Here is a 19674-nt window from a genome sequence, read left to right on the forward strand (position 1 = left end):
TCTGAAAGACACCAAGAGCATATTCTCGGCGGTCTTTCAAACACAGCATGACTAGAATATGCTTTCTTTCCGTAGATGTTAATAGCCTTAATACCTACTGCTTTCTCAAAGTGCTAACCTGAAACTCAGTACTACAGGCATGCAGTAGACTTGTACTAAATGGCTTGGGTTGTAAGGAGTTTGAACTACTGACTCTTTTGTAAAGGGGAAACACGGGAGCGTGTAATCTGCTGGGTATCTGCATGCTCATGTGTATAATCTGCTGGATATCTGCATGCTCATGTGTATAATCTGCTGGGTATCTGCATGCTCATGTGTATAATCTGCTAGGTATCTGCATGCTCATGTATTGACGTGTGGAGTTTTCTTTCTTCTCTAGAGAATCAGCAAACGGCTTCATCTCTCCAAGGCCAAACACAGCAAGTTCAATGAATCTGGACAGCTGGTCGTCTTTCATCTCAGCTCCGTGGTGTGGTGCCTCTACCTGCTGGTAACGGTGAGTGGTCCTCGTGACTGCTGAAAAGTGAAAGTCAAGCCACCAGGCATGCTCTTCATTGCTGATAAAATGACTGTCAGGGGCTTAAAGGGAAGAAAAAGAGCTAGGAACAGGTGCCTTAGAGTTGGAACTCATTTTTCATTCTCTTGGTACTATGGGGAGTGGCTGGATTAATTAGTATAGATGCCACTGAATGAAGTCCTCTTCTTTTACCAAAGTAAGCACTTTTTACAGTTTTTACCTATGTTCCGTGATACCAGGTATCCACGTGGCTCTATATTGTTTTGTCAGCCCTGTCTTCAAACAGTGTCTCACAAGGTAATTCCCACCCCCACCCCCACCCCTGCCCCGGTACTGGGCCTTGTACATGCTAGATAAATACTCTTCCCATGAGCTGCATTCTCCACCCACAATAAATCCATATTCACACAATACCCCTGATGTTGACGTAAGGGTCCCGAGATAGTTTTTCCAGTGCGTCCGCAGCCACGTACTTCCACAACGGCAGGCATCGAAGCGTGGCATGGACTCGGAGGCCTGGCTCTGTTTGTGTCGCTCTGGCCGAATACCTGAGACAAACCACCGAAAGGAGGGAAGACTCATGCTAGCTCCTGGTTTCAGGGTTCTCCCTTTGTGGTGTCTGAGGCCACTGCTTTCACCCTGAGGAAAAGTGAACCACTGTATGGATCATGTGGAACCATGTGGCTCGCCTCACAGTGGACAGGAAGAGAGACACAGAGAGGAAGGAGCCAGGGTTAATGTACCCACTTCAGGGGCATGTCTCAGTGACCTACTTCCTCCAGCTAGGCCCCACCTCCTCGTTTCTACCACCACCCCAAGTACCACAATCGATGCTACATGATCCAGTCACTTCTCCAAAGCCCCAGCCCTGAGCATTGTACCGGGAAACAAGCCATAAATACACGAGTTTTGGGGGTGTACTTCAGGTCTAATCAATTAACAAAGGCCAGCATTACCCTTCTGCCCCTTCTGCACATCGAACCTTTGATACAGAAAAAAAAAAAAATTCCTTCAGACAGGGACTCTGGACGGCCATTTAGGGTTCACTCTAAGGAGACCCTGCCTGCTTTACTGTCCTGTAAGCTGCATTCTCATCTGGAGCAGCTTTTGTCTATAACCAGGTCCCAGCAGAAATCCCGGCCTGGGATTTGGAAATGTCATCAGCTCTCTGACCTCAGAGAGTCTTCGCTGCTCTGCTGCCTCGCCTCTGCTCTCCCTGACAGAGATGGCCCTCCCATCCTAAGGAACCCCGTCTCCAGAGCCGAACGCAGACTGACTGCACGGACTCAAAGCGGGAGGCAACATGTCCCGTTGTGTGTTGCTTTGATTCCTGTTATCGGTGCATCTCAGAACACTTTTCCTGAGCCGCACACTAGGAATTTTAAATGAGAGACCAAAGACTTCCGTCCTCTCAGAGGGGGCTCCCACATTCCTAACCCCAGGGGACAGACACAGGGCACCCCCAGGACCTCAGGCCTCTCCCAGCTTCCTGACCTTGAGTTCATGCCCACCTCTTGGAGGCCTTAGCTGCTTGTGGTAAAAGGGGGCCTCAGAACACCAGACGCTGGACTGTTTTGGGGGGAGCATTGCCCCATCTCTGAAGCCCTTCTGCCCATGCACCCTCGCTGTACCATCCCAGCTGTGACCAGACTCAGACTCTTCCGGGAAAATTCCCAGGTCTTTGATCTTGTGGAGAGCCCATTCCCCACTCAACATGCTCAGCGAGGACACGGAGACCAGGGAACCACACAGGCTCCTAGTTACACTCCCTGTACTCACCTCCTCCGTCCCAACCATCTGCCTGGGAGGAAAGACGCTGAAGAATAGGAGAAGCCATTTTGTAAAGGGAGCAAAAACACCTGGTTTTCAAATCATAGTTGTCTGTTGCAGTGGAAATCTGTCAAGATTCTTCTCTTTTCTTCCCCTCCCAACGTCAGCAGATCCTGCCCGCTCTACCTTCAAAATTCTGAGATTCTCAACACTGCTTTTCTACATGGATCACTCCCCCAAGTCCCGTGGGCCCCCACTCAGGTCAGATGTTGGTCGTATGCCCCTGGCATCCCTAGTTGGGGGTCAGAGGTGCTCTTTTCTTTCAGTTCAGAGGACAGCCTCACAGGGAAGCTCATCTGCCTCCGGCTGTCATTAATGTAAAGGATGCAGAACCCAGGCAGGCCCCCTCCGCCGTTTGCCTACACTGCTGATTTCTTCCTTTCCTGGGGAGTGCGCTTCCATTCCGGGCCCTCCCTTCAGCCCATTAACTGCTCAGCCAGATGGATCTCTTTAAAGCATGAGCTAAATCATGTGTTCTCCTACTTAAAATAAGTTCCCCTCACAGCTGCCGTGGAATCGTTTTCTCCTCCTTGCTGGTGTGACCTGGGTCCTGGAACCTTGCTGGTGACGTCAGCGTGGACTCTCACTCCATGCTCAAACTCTACTCCTCCAGTTCTGCTGGCCGCTTCCTTTGCTGGAGTGCTCTGTCCACAGACATCATAGGACCAGCCCTTTCCTGCCATCCATCCTCCTCCTAAGTGTCACTTCCTCAGAGCACCCCCCTCCCCGTTTGCATTTTCCACACCATGCCTGTTGTTGGTGTTTCTACTGCTTCATGTGTGTGTGTTCTGCGCGTCTGACTCAAGCGGCCCGCTAGCAGGCACCATGCTCGCTCACCGCTGCACCCTTAGTGCAGTCCCTGGCACACGCTAAGACAGACGACACTGAGGACGCCTGAGCCTAGGTGGCGGCTGGCTGGGTTATGTCTACTAAATTCTGCTAGTTTTGTGGTTCTTGTTTGAACACCAGAAAGGAAGGCTGCTAGGAAAATAGGAAGAGTTGCTCCAGCAGGCTGAGGCCTCGCATGGGTAGACGGCAAGAATCGGAAGAGAACAAAGTGTCGTGTCCCCCCCTACTTGAGCCACCTGTCGAGGCCCTGGTTTGGGCTGGAAGAGGTTACAGTGCTTGCTTGTCACCCGCGACCCCGGAACTCAGATGCCTTGGCATGCCTGAACTCGGAGGCAGCCAGCCCCAGCCAGCCCCAGCCAGCCCCAGCCTCGCTTTATCCTCCCTCAGACAGCTGCCTAGACAGGGCTGGAAAGGGCTCCTCACAGAGTGTGAGTCATCTCTCCTTTGACTCTGGGCTCCACCTCCTCCCGTCCCAGTGGACTGGACATTTGCAAGCAGGCAGCATTTTTCTGAGGAGCTTTTTTGGCTTGTTGGCTTCAAAGTCCTGACCTCTCTGTCTCCTAAGTGAAGAGGCCATTCAAGCAGTTCCTGTTTAAACACACAAGCCCATCCAGGCCTTGGGGCTCTGGGGTGCCACAGATCCTGGCCTATCTTTTTGGTGGAAATGCACCCCCCCATACACACACACACACACACACACACACACACACACACACACTACCGCCTAGTCCAGGAAGTCCCACTCTACTTGTTAAATACATAGCTGCTTCCTCTAGGAAGGGGTCATCTCACCCTTCAGGGTTTCCTGGAATGAGGCAGTGTGGCTCATCAGGTGTCACTGCGCCTGAGGGCAGAGCTCTGACAGAGGCACGTGTGTGAGTGGTATAAAGGGAGTGAGACAGAGAGCAGTGGGGTGGGTATGTCGAAGCTCACTGCTACCACACACACCCCCTCCCGGTGCCCAGAGCCGAGTCCCCAGAGCCCCGTACCTCTGTGCCTCACTGTGTGTGACTGAGGCGAGGAGGAGGTAAAGATGAGCAGAGATTATAATTGAGACGGTAAGGGTTGGGGTGAGACCTCCTTCCAATCTAGGCTGCTGTGTCTACATGGGTACGGGTATCTGACTGGCCCTGTCACTTAGGTCACCTAGCTCGCTGTGCTCCTGGAGGCCCCGGGATGTAGCTTCAGGACTGTGGATGGTACTCAGGGTGTGTGGTGTAGGCGAGAGGGTGTTAGTGACCTGAGGGCGGGTGGATCAGCCCTCCTTGGAAACACGGCTTACAGCTCTAGGAACCGGAGCTTTGAGTGATGTCCCTAGCTCTGTGGACGTTCTCATTCTCCAGCTCAGATTGCAGCTGGGCTGCTGGACAAACCTCATCTCAGGAGGGCTTTCCTATTTGTTTCTTCATTTCTCTTTTTTTCCCCCTTTTCTTCCGAGAGGAGCTGTTGAAAGCATTCATCAGTTATTCACTCGTTATTCCGTCAACTAACGTTCCTATTGGACCTCTGCTGGGCGTGGACTCTTTTCTCCTGTGTCTTGTAACCTTATGTTAAAGTTTCGTCTTGCCTGTCTTTAGGAACGCTGTAGGTCTTTGGCTGAGGGGATGTCTTAGTCAGGATTTCTGTTGCTGTGGTAAAACACCATAACCAGAAGTAACTTCGAGAGGGAAGGGTTTATGATCTGACAGCTGTTGTCCATCATCCAGGGAAGTCAGGGTCGCAGTGGTACCCAGTTAGGAAGCAGAGCATGATGAATGCTGGTTGGTACTCAGCTCCCTTTCTTTCTTCTTTTTATCCTGCCTGGGACCCCAGCCCATATGGCGGTGACACCCACAGTATGAGTCTTCCCTCCTTAGCCTAATTTAGAAACTTCCTCGTAGATATGAGCAGTGGTTTGTCTTGTAGATGATTCTATGATGGTCAATATTAACCATCACAGTGATGTGAAAAGCTTCAGTCTCCAGTGGGTATTGTAATTCTGGTGTATTTAATCCTTTATTATGGAAACAGTTCCCGAGTGTATATACGGCAGATACCACACCAGAGAGTGTCACATAAACTCACATTTATTTCCAACAGTAACTCTGCACAGTTAGTATTTCACTTTACAGATGAGCCTGGGGAGACCAGGGAAACTACCGAGCTGTTTCAGTAGATGTAGCTACTGTCAGGCCCGTCTTCAGACAGGTCGCCAGACCCCAGAGCATGGCATGTCCCTTCTCAGTTGGACAAGTGCCAGTTGGTCCTACACACAGGGGTCCTTTGTTTCCAAGAGCGGTTTGTTCCTCGTGGTAGTTGATGGAGGCCTGGTGCCTCCCTGATCCCTGGACCAGTCACAGGCCCCAACAGGTACATGGTCACATCTCTAAATGCTTTCTCTTCTCGCCCACCATAGGAAGGATACTTAACAAACCTGAGAAGCCTCTGGGAAGATTACCCGCACGTGTACCTCTCGTGAGTATTTGTGTGACTCACTAGGGCCATTGAGGACCAGGTCATGACCTGAACCTGTAGAGCATGGGGTTGCGAGCAGTAGGTCTCTCTTCGAGAGTCTCCGCTCAAGGCGTTATCTGTATTAGCTCCGTCCATAGAGGTACCTAGTCTGCGTGCAACAGATGCAAACAGAACTCTCTGTCAGGGTCTCTGGCTTTGTGTCTCACTGGAGACCCCGTGAGTTCATAGCACATCTTTAAATCCATACTCACGTTCCTGTTTGTGATTCTGCTCAGACCTGGGCCTTTCTCCCTCTGGAGGCCACCCCGTGTCCCTAAGGCTTCTCAGAGAAGTGACAGCAAAGGGTGTGGAACTGAAAAACTTAGAGCCTCTCTGTTGTTGCCTTCAGTGGTTGCGGTGTTCACGCACTGTGTGCTGTAATCGGATTCCGACTCAGCTCTTCCTTCTCTGGGTTGAAGAAATGTGTTTGGTCACTACTGGTTCCTCCCGTGAACTTACTGTGGACCTTTAAGTGGTCTTATACGTGGTTCTGTGGGTGTGGTTGTAGCTAGAGTTTTCCTGCCTGGCCCACCTCAGGACAAATCTCTGTCACCCGCCAGTCCTACAGCCATTCAGACCCAACCAAGTAAACACAGAGACTTATATTGGTTACAAACTGTATGGCCGTGGCAGGCTTCTTGCTAACTGTTCTTACAGCTTAAATTAATCCATTTCTATTAATCTATACCTTGCCACATGGCTCGTGGCTTACCGGCATCTTCACATGTGGCTTGTCATGGTGGCGGCTGGCAGTGTCTCTCTCTCAGCCTTCTACTTCCCAGAATTCTTCTCTTTGTCCCGCCTGTACTTCCTGCCTAGCCAATGGCCAATCAGTGATTTATTTACTGACCAATCAGCAACACACTTGACATACAGACCATCCCACAGCATGTGGTGGTCTCTGCCTCCCTTGCTCCCTCCCTCCCTCCCTCCCTCCCTCACTCCTTCACTCATCGTCCTGCTGGTCACCCACAGCCTTGGCTTAGGCCTTTCCTTGTGTTCTTGGCAAGTGCCGTGGGGATGCTCTTGGTCCCGCGTGTTGCTCAACCCCCTCATCTCCAGCTTCCAGGTGAAGTTCTTCTACTTGTGCCAGCTGGCCTACTGGCTGCACTCCCTACCCGAGCTTTACTTCCAGAAGGTGCGCAAGGTGAGCATGCCCTTCTTCTCCTGCCCTCTCCCCTACAGCCCTCCTGTTTTCCCCGGCGACCCCGCCTTTCCCCTTTCTCTGGAAGCGTGAGGTGTTGGCTAATGATGGAGTTAGCTCTTGCGGGAGTCCCACACAGACCGCCAAAGAGAACAGTGTCGGGCTCTTGACTCCTCCACCAGGTGTGTGGCCGTTGGCAAAACCTAACCTAATCTAGACACTGGACGGAGGAGATCTTGCCATCCCCAGCCCTTTGTGTAGTTTTCCTCGGGGTAATGCTGACAACCCTCTTCCAGTTCTTTCTTTCCCAACCCAGACCCCCCTCCTGGCACCAGGCTTGAAGCTCTTGCCTCGCCCTTCCGGTCCCTAGCCCAGTGTATGGGGTTCTGAGGTGACACGGGACTGTGCGGGTAGGGAGACCTGGCCCTTTCCTGTTCCCCTTGCACGTCCCCTCGGTCCTTGGCATATTCATTTGGAGGATGAGCATGCTCACTCTCTGCCCCCCTCTCTTCCAGGAAGAAATCCCCCGCCAGCTGCAGTACATTTGCCTGTACCTGCTTCACATCGCTGGGGCGTACCTCTTGAAGTGAGTGGGAGCCGAGCCAGCCCCGTTTCCTTGACCTTTTATGCCCCCCAGGTCTATCCACATGATCTCTCAGTTAGCAGGCATTCAGTTGATACCAACTGTTCGAGGAGTACCATGCTGAGACTGTGGGATGCAGAATGTAGTAGAAGATCCTCCTTTCTTCAGTGGTTCATTCCCCTCCTGGTCGGAAAGACAGTCACCAGAGAGATAGGTGTGATGCGCTCTGCGATGTTATGCACCACTAGCCATGAGAACCCAGAGCATTGGCCACCTCGGCCTGAGGCAGAGCCAAGGAAGACTTCCAGTGAAGCTGTCCTTTGAACTATGAACTTTGAACTATGGCCTTGCAGCCGTGGACTGGGCTCCTCCCCCATGGGTGTCCAAATGCTGCTGGAGCATAGAGCTCTAGAGTTCATTTCAGTTTGGCTTGTAATGACATAGACAGCAGTTGGCTGGGTAGTTGTTCTAGAAGTGGGGAGTGTCCCTGCGTGAGAGCTGGAGTATCTCTTACGGACAGTATATTGATGAATGAGCTATGGCCGTTGGTAACTGGGCTTGCTGTGAGCTTTTCACTTACAGAATCGAACCCAAACTGTGTGTAGGCTCTCCTGTGAGAGCTCCACTGTGGTGCCCAGATGTCCTGGGGCCTTGTTTCTGAGGGACTCACAACAGGCATCCTGTGAGAATGACTGATATGGATGAACAGTGCGCCTGCGAGCGTGTGTGTGTGTGTGTGTGTGTGTGTGTGTGTGTGTGTGTGTGTGTTGGAGTCCACCAGATCTCGAGCTCTGGCTTCCTGTCTCCGGAGGCCGAGGGCCACGGCAGCTGTTCCAGCTGTGCTCTGAGGTTGAATGCTCGCAGCAGAGGGGTTATGGTGACTGCCTGGCTCACCAGCAGGGTGTGTTGAGTGCCACACGGGGGGAGAGCTTCCTGCTGCCTCCAATAGTGGAAAGTCAGACGGCAGGAAACCTTCATAGATGTACCCACAACGCTCAGCAACCTTGTTCAGGGCCCCCCCTTTTGTGTGCATGATTCTGGCACCGTGAGAATGGAAGGTGCCAGATACCATGACATGCATGAGTCAGGTTCACTGTGGGGACAAGCAAGGGTAGCTCACCTAGATGAAACAGGTCAAGGGCTGAGGAGTCAGTCCAGGCAACTCCCTGAAGGTTTAGTGGCCAGACTCTCACCAAGGATAAGGCATGGTCCTCACGCCACCCCCCACCCCCCCAAGAAGTGGAAAACAGAACCCAGGCACAGGCACAGGGAGCAGCCTGAGCCCACAATGGGCCAGTGCTCTCTGTGCTGAGGCATCCTGCAGGGAAGGTAAGGCTCGTCTTGTCTTTCTCCCCAGCCTGAGTCGCCTGGGCCTGATCTTGCTGCTGCTGCAATACTCCACTGAGTTCCTTTTCCACATGGCCCGGCTCTTCTACTTCGCAGATGAGAACAATGAGAGGCTGTGAGTGGCGTTGCTGGGCGCTGGCCTGTCCAGAGACCTCGTGGGTGGGACCTGGGCATCTCCAGAGGTATCAGTGGTGGGAGGCTCCTGCTTTGGGTGTCAGCTGCCCCTCCCCCCGCTGTGTGCAGGCAGCACCCTATGCTTATGTTCTAGAACTGGAAATCTCACCTTCCTGGGTCCTCTTTGACTTCCTGTCCCACTCTGGGTTACTTCCGGAGAAGAGGGTGAAGGTTCCCTGAGGGGCTCTCAAAGCTGACGTTCCTCTTCTGCCCCCCATGAGCAGGTTTAACGCCTGGGCTGCCGTGTTTGGGGGCACGCGCCTCTTCATCCTCACTCTCGCCGTGTTGGCCATCGGCTTCGGATTGGCTCGGGTGGAAAACCAGGTGTTTGACCCCGAGAAAGGGAACTTTAACACCTTGCCTTGCAGGTGAGTTGGCGGAAGCCTGAGGTGGTGAACCGGGGCTCTCTGAGCGCTGCCAGGCACCTCTCGAACATGGCACCATCTTCCCGGAAGGTCAGGGAAGAGAGGCGCCGGGAGGCTCCCACATGGTGACGTTTAGGAGCAAGTCTATTGACGTCAGTCTCCTGCTCCCGTCAGACATTCTTCACTTTTCAGCTTTGCTGGGCTCAGACCGCAGTGAGGAAGGACCCCAGTCCAAATGCAGTGTGGACCCCTCTTGTTCAGCACATCGTGGTGCAGAGGACAGTTCTCATCCAGGCTAGGTTGATCGTGACACCCTCATGAGACTTTGGAGTTTTGTCCTCCATATCTTGTTCTGTGGCTTTCCCTAGCATCCAGGGAGGTAGCCAGGAAGCTATAGGCATCAGAGTGCGTGCAGTCTGTCTGGGGTTGTTCCACTGGTATGTGACACGCTAGAAGAGGATTGTTTCGGCGCTCCCATAATTTAGTTCATTGGAATGTTACCAATATATGTAGATCTTATATTGCCCTCCCTGTGGGCCACGCATATGGGAGAGATACAGCTGTGGATCTGTAGGTGTAGGATGAGTGCGACTGTGGGGGTGAGCGTGCAGTGGCACCACCCTCCCCTCCCCTGGGGGGCCTTCACCTCCCATTGCTGAAGTGTGCTGGAGCAGAGACCGGCCGAAGCTCACAGCCTTCCTGGTGCTGGTGGCTGTGAGGGGAGGGCAGGCCACAGGAGCTCCCCCACACCTCCTTCTGCAGGCTGGAGACCTGAACCTCACCCTCAGATCCGTCTCTCCCTGTCGGCAGGCTCGGCATGCTGCTGCTGGTGTGTGTTGTCCAGGCCTGGCTCATGTGGCGCTTCATCCACTCGCAGCTGCGGCACTGGCGGGAATACTGGAAGGAACAGAATGCCAAGCGCAGAGTCCCAGCCGCTGCCCCCAGGCTTCCAGCCAGGCCTATCAAGAGAGAACCTGGTGAGTGCCAGGACTGTGGCAGAGAGCCAGTGGGTGGGGTCTGTGCTGGGATGGGCGGAGAAGAGTTGGGACCTGGCTCTTAGGTATTCACAGACCAATCCTTCTGGCTCCTCCTCCTTCTAGACACTTCTCTCTGGGCCTGGGGCTCGATGACCAGCGTGGAGCTGGGCGTGAGCCAGAGACTCAATGTGAGCAGGCCGGCCATAACAGGGCCTTGAGCCCTGGCCGCTATGCTTCGGGGGCAGCAGTGGGTGGGGACTTCTGGAAGGAAGCGTGTCCTCTGGGTGGCTTCTGGCGTCCAGCCAGGTTCTGCTGCTGTTGCTATTGCTGTCACCCGTGCCCTGTGCTACCCGGTGCCTATGTCCTCACCTGCCCTTGGTCCTCGGCATCCCGGCCCACCCCCTGCCTCCCAGGCGGTTAGCTTCCCTTCTCTCTTCAGGAATGACTCACAGTGGCACAGTGTTAGGGGTGAGCTGCAGGCATGGGAAACCCCCATCTCCTCTGGTTCCTGAGCATCCTCGACTGGTCCCCCAAACCCCCCAGGTCCTCAGACATCCCAGCCCTAATCTACCGCCCCACCCCGGGGGCCTGTCTGCATGCCTGTTTTCTGACTCACCTACATTTTTCCAGGCCGCTGCCTGCCTGGCAAGAGCATGTGTGTGTGTGTGTGTGTGTGTGTTTGTGTGCAGCTGGGTGTGAGGAGGCCTGAGGGTCGGGGGGGGGGGGGGGGGTTTAGGAGGAGGGGTTTCTGTGTGGCTGAAACTCAGCCTGAGTTTGTGGAGATACTTTTCTCAGTAAAAGATCGCACAGTTCTACAAAAGGGGTGTCAGGCGGTGTCCCTGTGGCATCTTGCTCCCCATCTCTCCTCTCTGTCACCATCCCGGTCGCTGAGACCTATGGGTCCTCTGCGGGACTGAGAGACTGAGGACACTGGAGGAGCTAAGAGGTGGCAGCCGTCATTGCTCAGTGTAGGCTGCTGCCTGTTCCTCCACTAAAAGATAGTCCAAGACTAAGCACCTGACGCAAAGTCACTCATCAAAGGCACTAGGGCAGGCGGCAACACGCCCTGAACTGTCTGCTGGCTTCCATTGGCTCCAGCCTGGTCCCTCCCTGGATGGTCTGCACGCCACACGGCCATCTCCCCAACCACCAGACTTCCCCACCCTCCATGCCTCCATTTTCCTACCTCAGTCTCAGCAGTAACCTCACGTGTGTCTCTCTCCATTCCCAGGTTACCATGAAAATGGCGTGGTGAAAGCCGAGAACGGAACCTCCCCACGGACTAAGAAACTCAAGTCTCCCTAAGGCCAAAGTGCTGAGAACAGGATCCACTGGGTGAGGGCCCAGCAGGGAGGCAAGACACCCTGGCCCCCAGCTCAGCCTCTCCATCCTCCTAGCCAAGCTCCATCTCCATCAGCAGAAACCTTGGCATCAAAGGGGGAGTCTCTCTCTACCTTCTTGGCTTTCTCTTCTTCCATAAACCATTTTCAATAAAACCAAAAACCTTCCTCTCTCGCTCCCTCGGGCCACCTCGTGGCCTCACCTCTGTCCTGTATTGGGTCTTCTCGGAGGCCTAGATTTTCCTAGCCATCTTTCTCGCTCTCCTCTTTCTCTTCCTTCATGGCTACTTCTTTTTCTCCTCACTTCCTGACTTCAATGTGCAATTTCTCTGATATTTTACACCGAGAGCAAGGGAGCTAAGATTGCAGTCCTGTCCATCAGTCCCAGGACCTGTCCATCCGGAAGCCTCTTGCCAAGGAGCTTCCCCTAGAGCTGGTGGCAGATCCTCGGTGGCCTTTGCGTGGATGGGCAGGAGGAGGAAAGGCCATCCCTCTCGGACCACAATATTCTTGGTGCTGACTGACTGACCAGATGTAGGACTCTGGTTCTACACGTCCCATCCCGAGGTGGTTTGCTTTGGGACGCAGTGACTTAATCCAGAAAGACAGTGTTAATTAACTGTTGAGTCCCAGGACTCCAAAGAGCTTCCAGCGCGCTGCGTTTGAGTTGGAAACCAGCCTGCCTTCACTCTGGGGGGGGCGGGGGTGGGGGAGATGTGCTAAGAAGGACGTGCCTTCCCACTTCCGTCGCAAGAGCAAAGCGTGTTGAGCGGCTTGCCTCTTCTGGAAAGGTGGCTGAATGAGAGAGACAGAAGCGTCCATCTGGAACTGTCTCCAGCATACCAGCTGATGTACTTCCTTAACCCATTCACCAGCGTCTAAAACCAAACCAAACAGCAGTTACAAACCTGTCCCAAAACATGCCGTTCCCAAGTCCAGAAGCAACCTGCCCCCACCGGGGGCCAGACACACAACCTAGACCGTCATCTCTCTAGCTGCGGAAACATGAAGCCTCTGGCCCCGTGTGCTCACCTGGCCACCCTTCCTCTGGCCTCACCTGAGTGTTCTTTAAAATCATGTCATTTGCTGATGCCTGATAACGGGATGCCTCAGGGTCACTCTTCCGGCTGTGTGAGCAGACACAGCCACGTCCACAGGAGTCCATGGCTCCATTCCTTTCAGTGTTCTTTCTCCTCTCTTCTACCTGAAGATGTGGTCACCAGGTCCTTGTGGTACCTTGTGAGGACTTCCGGAAGGGCGGCACGGGCTTCAAAGGGCCCCTGAACTCCGTGCTGGTGTAGGGGAGCCGTTCTTGGTGACAGAGGAATGTTAATGTTAACCTGATTACGCTGGTCTTCTTCTGACATCGTAGTGGAGACCAGAGCTTGAATTTGTACCCCTAAACAGGGAGATGGGTCTTCACCAAGGCAGCTTCCCTCTCCGAGTCACTAACAATGTATGTAAGGTCTCACTTACCAGTATTTGAGGAATTTGGTTCCAAACATCACTGTGGCATTTCTCCCCTCCCTCTATGTCCAGGATAAGGGTACAGACTAGGGATGAGATCCCCTTGGCTGCTTCTGCATGTGCTTGGGAAGCCAGACAGAATTTTGAAAGTATCTTTCTCCATTCTCTGCCTCTCCTGCCCTGGCTCTTCCCTGGGCAACCCCCACAGAGTTGATCTGGCCCTTTTTAGCCAGTGTAGCCCATCTCTCCTGGTGGTGATTGTAACTGAGCTCGTGCTTCTGACACTGCCCAGAGCTGGGTGGAGGTTCAGCCAGTGGTCCCCAAATTCACCTCATCCTATTAGTCTCGCTGTCCCCCTGGACCCTTCCCAAGCTATGTCACTGGCAGGCCCTTGCCAGCTCTCGGCAAGAACTTTGTCCCCAGGCTGAGCTGTTGATATTTGTGGCGAGCATGTGATATGTGGTGGTCTTGGAGAAACAGAGGTACAAAGAGCAGCTGATGTCTTGGATACAGCAGCCCCGTCCCTGTGTGTGGGTTTTTGTTGTTCTTTCCTGGGACACTTGGAAGCCTGACATGATGTGGCTTCATTCCTTAAATGTCTTGCAAGCTTCCTGTGTTGCTAGTTTGTTGGATGTATTACCAGGAATCCAATGGCTGGGATGGATGTAGTCTCTTCTAGAACATAAGGGTTTTGTCAGTGGTTAGGAGTTCGGACAGTGTTCATTTTCAGAGAAAGGGCCTGAGACCGAGGGCAGTTACCTCATCAGCCTTGACTCCAGGAGTGTTTGGGGGCTTAGGAGAACCATAGGCTAGTTTCTCATCCCCCCAGCCTCTCTGGCATTGATGTTGTAGGAAAGCCAAGACTTTGGTAACTTGGCACACATCCTGCTGCCAGAATTACAGTGACTAAGTTCTACATCATCCTGTGAGCATGCAAGCTAGCTTGTTCTAATCTGGGCACTGTGGCCTCATTCGAAGTCTCTCCTGTCCCCAAAGTGCCACAACCCTAGTGAAGGCCCTGCCATGCTCCTCCAAGTTGAAGATGCTTAGCAGCATCCACCAAGACCCAGAAGATGCCAATCTCTACCTCAGCAGCCACTGTCTGTCTCTCAGCATCCCTGGGACGCCAGCAGGCATCTATGGCAGGAGTGGTGGATGGAGAGTTCCCTGCTGCCCGTTGCCCTGCGCAGAGGTTTGGTGATGGGACGGTTATTTACAAGTTGTCCAGGCTTGGGCGCCAACACTATGAGTAAGCTCTGTGTGCTCCTCCTACAGCCCAGTGATCCTGGGGAAAAGAGAAGCAGACCAAAGCCAGGAAGGGAGGCTTTCTGCCATTCTAGTCAGCCCTAACCCTGTGTGCCTAAATGGTTGTGGACAGCGCCATGTGACCTGTCTAAGGGTGAACTTAAATCACTTAAATTTAGATGCTCCTGACACCATGCTTTTTTGGAGTACCCGGGACCATAAGAGCCCATGAAGGTGGATACCTCTTTCCTAGTCCCCATTGGCATTTTTTCCTAAGTGATTAAAAAAAAAAAAAAAAAAAACTGGGAGCAGAAAGAGTGCATTCTCCAAAAAGTCTACAATGCTCACTTAGATTCCATGCATCCTTAAACAAACCCACTGACTCTTTCAGCTAGGGAAGGCCTTCGTGTGTATTTGTTTTTAATGGGCTTGAGCCTTCCCAGTGGGGTCTGCAGAAGTCTGCCGTGGGAGGAAGCAGAGGGTCTAGGCATAGCTAACTTTCTCTGCTTAAGGGCCTCCGTGTCTCCAGCAGACACATTTGCATTCTTGATCTCTGGCCTCTGTTCTTCACGGCTGTGGAATGGACTTGAGTAAGGCCTGGGGGTCAGGACAGTGAGGTGGTCCTCCCCCTCCCACAGCCTCCCAAGCTTGTGGGGTCTTTCTTCAAAAGAGGAATAGTATCAATGTCAGACTTTTGGAGACATCTATAGGATCCCTCCCCAGCCCGCGGTTAGCATTGGGAGGATGCTGTCGCCGACTTCTCACCCTTCAACCCTGCTCCTTGTGCAAAGGTTAATTCCATCCTGCACCCTTTGGAAGCCCCAAAGATGAGAAGGAAAGTCATCCCGAGCAGACTCTGCAAACTTGCTCTCCTTGTCCTCCGCAGGTCCTTGTTCTCTTGTGTAAAAAGTGCCTTATATTGCCTTGTGGCCTTGACTGGTACTGTATGGCCAGCTCCCAACTGCCAGGGCTCTAGGGCTGACCGGCATATGCAGCCAATGACACCATACCTCAGCACAGCTCCAGGTTAAAGGGACATGGTTTGACAGTTTTGCCTCACTCGTTCTGACCCTCTTCTCCCTCATGCTTAGATCTCTCGTGTGTTCTCCTCTTTGTCTGTTGCCTTTGGGCTTGGCTGGGTGGCTAAGGAAGCCTGTGAGGTGGCCCAGCAGCAAGCACCCATGCCTCCTGTCTAATAAGGGAAGCTTGCGGGTTGGGAGGAAGGTCACCTCTTTGTACCTCTGGCCCTCTGTGGCAAGCCCTGCTCTTCCAGTCTCCTCACCACCACCCCAGGTTAGAAAAGGCATCCTCTTCCCGCCTGTTTTGCTTCCAGGTAGCCCAAAGTTTGTATGAGGAACGCGTTCACTTGTACTCCTGGTTCCAAGTCGTAGCTCATCGGTAACCTGCTTGGGTACCTTTGGTCTGGTAGCTGCAAAGCTCCTGGGTTCCTGTCAGGGTTACCTTGTGTTCCTAGCACCAACACCCTCCCTCCCTGACCCTTGCATGCCTGCCTGTTCCTGCTCCTGCTCCTCCTCCTTTTCCTCCTCCTCCGGGTTGTGCAATAACCCTCCCAGCCAGTGGTCTTTCCCACAGGCCTTTGTCCCTTACTGTATCCTGCATAGTGGGAGAGAGGGGACCCATGGGAGGGGTAGTCATCATCCCTTACACCTGTCAGTCCCTTCCCTTATATTGCTGTCAGTCTCATGATCCTGGGTGGGTTTCTGTGGCAACCCTGTAGAATGTGCAGTATCGTCTTAGAAATTCTTATATTGTTAAAAAAAAAAAAAAAAAAAAAAGTTGAAAAAAAAATCCTCAGACTGGGACATTGTCAATGTCTGGGAATAAGGTCTGCTCTGGTGTTGCCGGCATCACTGTCACCGCTGAAGGCATTCCAGAGTTTCTTGTTCCTGTGGGGAGGGTAGAGATTTTTTTCCAAGAATCAGCCGCAGTGGTGAGCCCTGTCCCCGCACAGGACCTGGCTGTGGCGGTGAGTGCTATCATTCTTCTGGGTACAGATTTGTGCGCGTGATGAAACTTCACTTTTCAGTTACTCTGTTTCACAAGCACCTGAAGAATGAGCTGAGGAGCCGGTGCCCTGCGCAACTCATAATGCAAATGTGGACACGTTGACTGTTTTTCTACATTAGCCTGTTTCCTGTCATGGACCAAATTCAACAAGGAACTCAAGGAAAACGTGTACCTGCGTATTTATGCTTTCATGTAAAAGGGTTGGGGGGGGAGGGATGTCTTTATTTTTGGTGACATTTTTTTCAAAGTCCCTTTTCCTATGTTTCTGTCTGGTTTTGGAAACAAGCTACAGTTTTGTATGAATTTTTTTAATGTACATTTTGAAACAAATGATCAAATATTTTCTGAAATACCTGAATAAAGGGCATAGAATTATTGGTGGTAACGGTTTCTGATAGAACTCACTGATGTGTTTTTACATGCTAATATCTTTTAGTCCTGATTCTTCCATTTGTTTCCACTTTGAAAAAAAAATGAGTCCATGTCAACTTTAGCTTTTGTGTCTAAAATTTTTCACTATCTAGTAATTGGCTTAATATGCATCATTTTTATTTCATCTATAACAATGAGATAGAAAAGGGAATTTCCTAGCAAGTTTTGTAAGCTGGATGTCCGTCGTCCCCCACCCACCCACCCACCCATCCACCCAAGGAAGGCCTTCCCACTTGGACTGCTGTCCTGTGAAGTCATGCAGCTTGGAGGGGATGCATGAATGCAATGTCCCAATTTAGTAAGAATGGTGGCAACAGGGGGCCTGGCGTCATCATGTAAATAGCCTGCTCTTGCATGCAGCTGCATTTTCCAGAACCATCCATGGGGAGTGCTCAGGAGGTTGAGTGCAATTGCAGGTGGTGGTTAGCCAAGGGAAACCCACAGGGGTCAACGTCACCCAGGGACTGACTTGAGGTGAAAGTGGGCCGTGCTGACGGTAGCCAGCTCTGGTGCAGATGGTTTCTGTCCTGCTCTGCATGGCATGCTGGGTGTTATCCCGCAGTGAACTCAGTTAGCTTAGCCCGTTTCTCTTCTGTGTCCTGCAAGTTTTGTTTCTCAGGATAAGGTGGCTGGCAACAGTGTTAACGTTCATGGTACAAATAAAATGATATGTAATTTGTTTTTGAGACAGGGTGTCTCTACATAGCTCCCAATGGTGGTCTGTTGCCGGTGTCCTAGCCCAGGCTGGCTCAAACTCATGGCAATCCAGCCTCTGCCACCCAAGAGCTTGGATCCCAGGTGTGTGCCACCATGCCCACTTTTAAATTGTTGGCTTTGTTTTTGGTTTGTTTTTTTTTTTGAGACCTGGTCTTGTGATATAGTCTCGGCTTACCTCAACCGCATTGCCCGTCTAGACTGGCCTTGGACGTAAGCAGTCCTCCTGCCCAAGTGCTGGGATGGCAGGCCTGCACACCTGGCTAAATTGATCTTAATAAACATGCTTATACTTATGTGCCAACAGGATATTAAAAAGTCACATACCCAAGAGCCCTTGGAGATAGTATTTAGAGAAATCTTCTTTATGTGTTTGTCCTGAATGTACTGGAACTTTGTAGACATGAAGGGAATCCCCCTAATTATGACCGTATGCTCAAGGCCCCCTAGTGGTGTATTTGAGGTATGGAACCTGGACTGAACAGTGACCACCAAGCCAGTCTCACCCACAAGGCAGCTTTTTTTTTTTTTTTGTTTTTTTCTGTGCTGAAGCAATGACCTATCCTTATTAGTCTTAACACAAGCTTCATTTAAATCCAATGGCTGTGGCTACCGGTGTGCTGCCTCTGCAGGTGGTAACTGGTAGTGCTGTGGCTTATTTGAAGGGGTGGTCATCTCTTAGTGTTGTGCATCCATCACCTGAGCCCAGGCCTCCAGATGCATGCCAGTTGTGACGGTAGCTTACAGTACTTAGTGTCATCTCGTGGTTCTGCTCCCATTCGTGGGCTCAGGCAGAAGTGATCTGCTCGGATTTTGTAGTCCAACAGTGAGTAGGATGCTTCCACAGACATTCCCTTCAGCCCTGGTCTTCTATGAAATACCTCTCAGACCCTGTCAGGATAGTTGTTTTCAGATCTCCTCAATCTTGGGTCAGTTTGGAAGATGTAGGATGAGGCACAGGAAACAAGCTTATGGAATATGAGTGTGTCAGGCTCACATAAGACCCCTTTCTCTGTGACACTACAATGAGCAATAGAAAGAGCTGTCTGGATGCTAGCTAGTGGGAAAGATAATAAGTGGTCGGAACTGAGATTGGAGGGTGTGGTGGTTGGACTAGGAATGACTCCCCATGGGCTCATACACTTGAATGCTTGGTCATTAGGGAGTGGAGCTACTTGAGAGGGATGAGGAGGTGTGGCCTTGTTGGAGGAAGTATGTCACTGGGGGTTAGGCTTTGAGGTTTCAGAAGCCCAAGCCAAGCCCAGAGGCTCACTCTTCTCTTTTCCTGTTGCCTGTGGATCTAGAGGTAGAATTCCCAACACCTTCTCCCAACCAGGTCTGCCTGTCTGCCGCCATGCTCCCCACCACGATGGCAATGGACTAAACCTCTGAAACCATAAGCCAGCCCCAGTTAAATGCTTTCCTTTGTGAGAGTTGCTGTGATCGGGGTGTCTCTTCACGGCATAGAACACTAAGACAGAAGGAGAGGAAGATCTAAAAGAGAACGCCTCTAGTTCAGCAAAAGCCCAAAGCCAATGGAAAAAGGTTAGGAAGCGTTTCCACATGCTACTAACTGTGCAAATCTGTGAGAGATTGCCAGGGAACAGGCCATAGCTTCTGTGGGCTTTCCTCTTCAATAGAAGACAGGGATGGCTGAGCAGAGACTAGAAAGTATGGATTTCTCAGAGGGCTTTCAGAATGCTGTGGGTACTGTTGCTCAACTTGCCCAAGTTTAAAGGTTTAGAAAATCTCTAGTGCATGTGTATATATTTGAGTGTGTGGGGCATGCTATGATGTGCATATGGAAAGCAGAGGACAGTTGTGGTCACGTCAGTCCCTGTCTTCTACGTTGAGGTAGAGTCTCTCAATTGCCATTGCATTGGGCACTCTGGGATAGCTCACCTATGAGCTTCCTGGGGATGGTACACTCCCGTCTCTGCCTCTCATACCACTGAAGAAATGCTAGGATTATGGATGCGTGGGACTGAAGCAGGTTTTACTTGGATTCTGGGATTTGAACTCAGGCCATCAGGATTTCACAGCTACCACTTTTACCCACAGAGCAATCTCCCTGCCTCAGTCCTCTGGACTCTAGAAAGCATATTTGGGGTGGCTGATTTGTAAAGTACGTCTAAAGGAAAGGAATTGACCTCCCTAATAGACCCTTCT

At 51.9% G+C, this 19674-nt stretch overlaps 1 protein-coding gene across 1 annotated transcript in view; it reads left to right on the forward strand.

Moving 5' to 3' along the window:
• Window positions 1–16744, forward strand: part of Tram2 (translocation associated membrane protein 2) — an 80032-nt gene extending 63288 nt beyond the window's left edge. Inside the window, exons 4-11 of the mRNA XM_059282306.1 lie at window positions 380–496; window positions 5592–5650; window positions 6752–6836; window positions 7349–7419; window positions 8774–8878; window positions 9162–9305; window positions 10113–10279; window positions 11511–16744. Coding sequence (XP_059138289.1) covers window positions 380–496; window positions 5592–5650; window positions 6752–6836; window positions 7349–7419; window positions 8774–8878; window positions 9162–9305; window positions 10113–10279; window positions 11511–11584 — 822 coding nt within the window. The 3' untranslated portion in view covers window positions 11585–16744. The remainder of the gene's footprint in view (window positions 1–379; window positions 497–5591; window positions 5651–6751; window positions 6837–7348; window positions 7420–8773; window positions 8879–9161; window positions 9306–10112; window positions 10280–11510) is intronic.
• Window positions 16745–19674: the final 2930 nt, after the last annotated feature.

The sequence above is a fragment of the Peromyscus eremicus genome, chromosome 16_21 (genome assembly GCF_949786415.1).
Source record: "Peromyscus eremicus chromosome 16_21, PerEre_H2_v1, whole genome shotgun sequence".
NCBI lineage: Eukaryota > Metazoa > Chordata > Mammalia > Rodentia > Cricetidae > Peromyscus > Peromyscus eremicus.